Below are 6,416 nucleotides of genomic sequence, written 5' to 3' on the forward strand. Positions count from 1 at the left end.
ATTTATTTTGGTGGTACTGAGGTTCCTGGAAACCCTTCTACTCCCAGACCCATTTTTATACTTTTTTATTTGGAGACAGGATTTCTTAAGCCAGTGCAGCTGGCTTCTACAAGCGTGTGCCACCACGCCCGGCTATTCTTTAGTTTGAAACAGGGTCTCACTAAGTTGTGGAGGGCCTCACTAAGTAGCTGAGGCTGTCCACAAACCACGATCCTCCGGTCTCATCCTCCCAAATGCTGGGATTACAAGAATGCACCACCACACCTGGCTTAGACTTTTTTTTTTTTTTTTTTTTTTGGTGGTCCTGGGGATGGAACCCAGGGGCCTTCTACCTCTAGGCTACACTCCCAGACCTATGTCATATTTTATTTGGAAACAGGGTCTCACTAAGTAGCTGAGGCTGGCTTTGAACCTGCGCAATCCTCTTGTCTCAGCCTCCTAAGAGTGGGGATTAAGTGTGCACCACCATGCCTGGCTAGATAGTTCTTTTAAGTAGACTGCCTTCCATCAAAACCTGTTTCAAAATAAAGAATACAAGCCAGGCATGGTGGTGCACGCTTGTAATCCCCACGCTTGGGAGGCTGAGACAGGAGGATCACACAGGTTTGAAGCCAGCCTCAGCTGGTTTAAGAGACCCTGTTTCCAAATAAAATATAAAAGAGGTCTGGGAGTGTAGTCCGGAGGTAGAAGGTCCCTGGGTTCCATCCCCAGTACCACCAAAAAAAAAAAAAGAATACAAAATAGGGCAGTGGGGTGTAGCTTGGAGGTCAAATGCCCCTGGGTTCTATCCCCAGACCCACAAAATAAATAAACAAATCCCACAGCTCCCCCACGTGTCCCAGGATGTGGCTCCCACCCCCTGGGCCTGCTCAAGGCCCACTCTAGACCCGAACCAGGGAAGATGCCACAATAAGATACCACCCCAAGCCAGAATTTAAAAATAATTATATTAATAATAAATATGTTAAATTACATTTAAAACAATAAATAGAAAAATAAACTGATAAATAAAATCAACAGGTACAAAATGTTTCAAAATTCCAACCAAAAAAAATAAAACAAACAAAACCACACACACACAGACAGACAGCCAACAGACAAGACAGATGATGGGGTGAGACACAGGGTGGGAGCCCTTCAGTTAGCTGCTCGCTGGCCTCCTGGGCTTGGGGAGGGACACGGGCGGCAGCACCCACCCCACCTGCACCTCCTGCAGAGCAGCGAGCCCAGGGTGGGCAGGGAGGAGGCAGAGCTGGCTGTGGCGGGGCGGCTGCTCGCTACAGAGGCAGGTCGGTGCTGTTGTGGCGGGTCTTCCTGGCGGTGCCGTCGTCCCGGGGCAGAGCCCGCTGCAGGTTGGACATGGCCACGGTCTTCTTGAGGTCGATCACGGCGTAGGAGTCTGAGCCGCGGGCAGGGCAGGCGGTGGGCGCTGGGGCCTGGGGCTCCTTGGGGCTGTCTCCGCTGCAGCCCTTGAGCTCTACCTGGATGTAGTTGAGCTGCCTTGAGGGCTCGGGGCCGGGCTGGCGGAAGTCAAAGTTGAAGACCCTCGCGACGCCGCGGCGGCGGGTGAGCGGCACGGGGCTGGCAGCCCGGGTGCTGGTGGGCTTCTGCAGGGGGGTCTCGTCCTCCTCGCCGTCAGGGAAGCCGCTGGAGGAGGGCGTGAGGCCGTCCCTCGAGTCCCGGTCGTCCCCCTCCCCGCCAAGTCGGCCCGGGCCCTCCCACACCGGGGGCAGAGGGGGCAGGTTCTCATAGTGCAGCAGGGCGGCCCGGCGCTGGGCCAGGCCGGTCCAGCCGGGCTCCTCGGGGCTCAGTCTCCAGCTGGCCCCGCGCCGCAGGCCCCCGCTGACGTTCTCGTAGGTGCATTTGGGCTGGGCTGGGCACTCAGAAGGGCCCTCATTGTTGTTATGGTGGGGAGGGTCGTGCAGGCTGGGGCAGAGGCCCTGGCACTTGACCATGTGCCGTCGGGCAGGAGTGGGGCCCAACACGAACTTGACCTGGCCTGGCTGCAGGAACACCTGTGGGTCCCGCTGGGCCGAGCCCTGCGCCTGTGGGGAGAAGGGCGCCCGGCCCTCCGGCAGGGGCTGCAGGCAGTGCCGGCTCCTGTGGTGGTCATCCTCGCTGGCCGGCGTGTTGACGTAGGTGTGGGACTGCGGGAGAAAGGGTCCACGGGGCGAGGTCGGGAGGGAGGAGAGCGCAAGGGGACAGGGCGAGCAGAGCGGCCCAGGGGAAGGAGCGACCTCGTACAGCGCTCTGGGCACAGGAAGGGACCCTATCAACTTTCTTCCCCCTCCCGTGACCCTTCCTGGGAGAAGGTGGTCATACTCTCCACCCCCTTGGGGCTGGCCAGCTGCTCACCTGCTCCTCGGGGGCAATGAGGGCGTGGGTGGGCTCCTCCCCCAGGGAGGGGTGTCGCAAGCTGCTGGTGGATGGCCGCCTGGGCACCGAGAGTCGTGGGCCCTCTCCAGAGCAGCCGGAGACGCCGTTGGAGAAGCTGGAGACTGTGTAGCCCAGGGCTGGGCCGGGAGAGGGCACTTACACCACTGGATCGCCAGTCCTGTCCACCCGGGCCAGGTGTCCTGGGACTCCGTGAGTGGACGAGAGACACTCGCCCATGACTGCCCCATGCATTTCCCCGGCTCTCTGCCCTCAAAGCTCAGGCTGAAGCCCACTACCCTTGCTCCAGGATAGCCCTTCCTGAGCCACCTGGCTCGTGCCGGACACCCCCGCACTGTCCCTGGGCCTCCTTCTGTTTCTGCCAGGGAGCTCCAGTGCGTGCCCCAAACAGGGGCTGTGGCTCCATCCCTGCCCCCACAGGCCAGCCCGAGGTGCAGGGCAGCCCTGAGAGCAAACTGTGGGAACCCATGAGGGGAATCGCGCCTGCGGCCGGAGGGGCCTGTGTGGGGCTGGACACCCGCAGGAGGAAGAGGGGGCCAGACTGCTGTCGCCATGGAAACCAGAAGGCCCAGGCCGGCCAGGCCCATCCCCCCACCCCACTGGGCCTGACGGGCTCCCCACCCCAGCGGGTGCTCACCGGGCCGGGCGGGCGGGGCCTCGGGGCCGCGGCTGGGCACGGGCTCCTCCGTCACGCTGATGCTGTTGCGCTGCATCAGCTCCTGGAGGAGGTTGAAGATCTGCTCTGCGCGGGAGCACTTGAACGCGAATATCCCTGCGGACGAGAGGCAGGCGTGAGGCGGCCCGACGCAGGCCGTGCGCCTCAGAGCTACCCAAGAGCTGGGCCCTCAACACACGGGCAGGCTCTGAAGTTATGGCCACAGGTCCCAGGGCCCTCGTCCATTACCGCCGTCTCACCACAGGCACTGCCGCTCTATTCCCAAGTGCAAGGATCTTCATGAAGATGTGAAGATGTGTGTTCAGGGGTGAGGGGAGGATAAAACCAAAGTGAAAACGCACAGGAGTAAGTAAGCCGGGCGCGGGGATGCGCCTGGAACCCCAGGAACTGGGGCTGAGACAGGAGGATCACAGGTTTGAGGACAGCCTCAGAAGGCAGCGAGGCTCTCAGCGACCTTGCAAGACCCTGCTTCAAAATAAAAATTAAACAGGGCTGGGCTGCGGCACAGAGGTAGAATGCCCCGGGTTATCCTCAGCGCCACAAAAACAGAAAACAACAGTGTTACATGAGTCGCTCCCAGAGTCCTCTGCCCCAGGAACACGAGCCCCGTCCAGGCCAGCGCTGCCAGGAGCGCTCAGCAGGCGAGAGGCCCGCTCTATTCAGTGCTCAGGCCCCAGTGCTCAGCCTGGCGCCTGGCCAGAGAGGGAATGTCTCCGTGTGCAGGCCTTGGACCTCCTTTGGGACAGGAAGGAAGAAAGGTGGTGGTGCGCAAGGCACACCTGCGGCCACACGCTCCCAGAGACGCCGCCTCAGCCCTTCTGGCTCCACACAGTCTCCACATCTCAGAAAGAACTGGCCTGGGCTGAGGCCAGGGGCCCCAAAGACGGCCTCAGTGCGGGCCCGCCTGGACTCCGCCCCAGCGGGACCTGGGATCCAAGGGGCGCTACCTGGGGTGTGCGTGAGCACACGTCCACAGCAAAGATAAATACAAGTAGGCCGAGGATGGCGCTAATTACTATTACTACGGCATTATTGATACCGGCGGGCCCGGTGAGGACGACTGCGGCTTGCAGGACAGGATGGGGAAGAAGAACAGGGCTACTCTGGCAAGTAAGCCAGGGTGGGAGGGCCCGGAAAGCTTTGGAAGAATCCTGTGTGGGGCCGCGTGGACTCGGTGGGGACAAGGATGCCCTCCGTGAGCACCGGGCCGAAACTCACTGCCTGCTGGGCCCTCGGCGGGCACAGCTCACAGCTCACTCACCCCGGCCCCGCCGCAGTCAGAACTCCAACCCACGTCCAACGCACCCCCACACGGGCCTTCTTTCACGGAGCTATGACTGGACGCTAACAGACAAGCCCAGGCCGGCCAAGAGTTGTGGCTGGCCTGGCCTCTGTCTTGCGGGAGCATCTACCACCCTGACCTCGGGCTGCACAGACAAGAGGGGAGGGCAGCATGCGGCCCTCCACGGTCCAGGGCGGATAGCAACGGAGATGACGCACTAAGTGTCAGTCTGTACACCAGAGAGCCCCAAGCAGCCTGAACCCCGAGTCTCATTCCCAAGCCCTGGCCTGGCAGGAGCCGGAGCTCCTGACTGACTTCTCACTAAGCCTGGGGTCCAGGGGGTCTCATCTGGAGACTCTGATAAAACTCTGTAAGCCGGGTAAGCACGCTTGTCATCCCAGTACTTGGGAGACTGAGACAGGAGGGTCACAGGTTTGAGGACAGCCTCAGCAAGTAGTGAGACGCTCGTCAACCTAGTGAGACCCTGTTTCAAAATAAAAATAAAACAGGGCTGGTGGGTTAGCTCACTGGTACAATTCCCCTGGGTTCCATCCCTAGTACTGCAACACAAACAAAAATTTTGTTCCATTTCGAGGGAAATGAGAAAACTCAAAACCGGAGCAGCCGAAGGAAGAGCTGTCTGTCGGCTTTACCAGGAAAGCTTCAGCCTGGGAGCACTGGCTCCTTCCTATGGGCTGTGAGACGAATGTCCCCCCACAGGGACCGAGGGCGGCGCTCACTCCTGGAGAGGGAAACGGCACTGTCCGGGCGTCCACACAATTCTGCAAGGACACGCTGTGCGCTCCTGGCCAGGACCCGCCTCTCTGGGGACACCTGCCAAGTCTGATGGCCGGGTCTGCAATCTGACACTTGGCCGTGGCCGAGCTGCCCAAGCCCCTCTGTGGGCGGCCGGTACCCACCCTGGCCCGTCTGGCATCTGCGGCCGCTCTCGAAGGAGAAGAGGTTGGAGTCGTAGCCGTACCGCCGCAGGCAGAGATAGGGCCAGCGCACGGGCTCCCGCTGCTGCAGGTGCAGCACCAGCTCCCGCTGCATCAGCTCCATCACCCCCGCGCCCAGCTCCACCCCCTCGTCGTCCACATTGATCACCTGGAAGGGGGACAGAATCCAGGCGTGAGTCCAGGGAATGCCAGCCGGTCCCTGAGCCACCCCGAGCCAGGTCCCTGCAGACCCAGAGCCAAGACACAGAGGGCGTCATGGGATTCCCCCAGACACGGCTGAGCGCCACAGGTCACGGGCACGCACTGCGGGGCCCACCGCGATTCTCTGGGTCTCAGCGGTGCCATCTGGATATGGAGGGAGAGGGAGCTAGCTGACCTCCAAGATCAGGTGGTTAGACAACCAAAGCTCAATGACAGTCCATAGCTAGGACCCAGCGGGAGGAGGAAGGGGCTTGACCCAATCCAATTCTGAAGCCCAGGCATCAGAAACATGCTGCCTCCGCTCCGCAGCTCTGGGACCTTGCTGAGGGCTCCCTCCTCTGGTGGGGAGGAGAACAGGGACCCAAAAGGAGGAGGGAGGGCAGGAGGAAGAGGAAGAGGAAGGGGAGGGGGAGGAGGGGGAGAAAGAGGGGGAAAAGGGGGAGGGGGAAGGAGAGAAAGAGAAGGAAGAGAAGGAAGGAGGGGAGGGAAGAGGAGAAAGGGGGGGAGGAGGAGCCCCAGCAGGGAGGAGCGAGGCGCATAGTCCTCTGGGCTGGGCCTTAGTTTCCTAGGGCAAACACCAATATAGTGCTAAGCCTTATTTAAAATACAGACTTGTGTTGTTTCCTCCAGAAATGGCATATATAAGGTTATGATACACTGAGAGGAGTGGACATCCTGAAAGTCCCCTTCCACTGCAGGAGAAGCAACCACCGGCCCTGGCCTTCTTCCCGCGGCCGTGGAGCGATGGGACCCGTGCCTCCACGTGAGTCTGGAAAGACTGAATCAGCCACAGCCTCAGCTGTCACGGGCTCCACAGAGAGGAGGAAGCCCTGGGTACCTTGAACCTGGTGGGGTGGCGGTCTAGGATTCTGTCTCTGCTCAGACAGCTGCAGCAGCTCCCCAT

The 6,416-nt window shown here is 60.6% G+C and overlaps 1 protein-coding gene across 2 annotated transcripts; it reads right to left on the reverse strand.

The window, feature by feature from the left end:
• Positions 1 to 1,277: 1,277 nt before the first annotated feature.
• FRS3 (fibroblast growth factor receptor substrate 3) lies at positions 1,278 to 6,416 on the reverse strand (the record flags this gene model as incomplete). Of its 2 annotated transcripts, none has more annotated exons than XM_080700482.1 (5): positions 1,278 to 2,147; positions 2,356 to 2,513; positions 3,032 to 3,166; positions 5,273 to 5,459; positions 6,351 to 6,416. In XM_080700482.1, 5 exons carry the CDS (start codon positions 6,414 to 6,416, stop codon positions 1,278 to 1,280), a joined length of 1,416 nt encoding a protein of 471 aa, XP_080556608.1. The 2 variants fall into 2 exon arrangements, with proteins under 2 accessions (XP_080556608.1, XP_080556607.1); XM_080700481.1 differs by having other exon boundaries at positions 2,356 to 2,531.

This window comes from Muscardinus avellanarius (genome assembly GCF_963383645.1).
Source record: "Muscardinus avellanarius genome assembly, chromosome: 8".
Classification (NCBI taxonomy): domain Eukaryota; kingdom Metazoa; phylum Chordata; class Mammalia; order Rodentia; family Gliridae; genus Muscardinus; species Muscardinus avellanarius.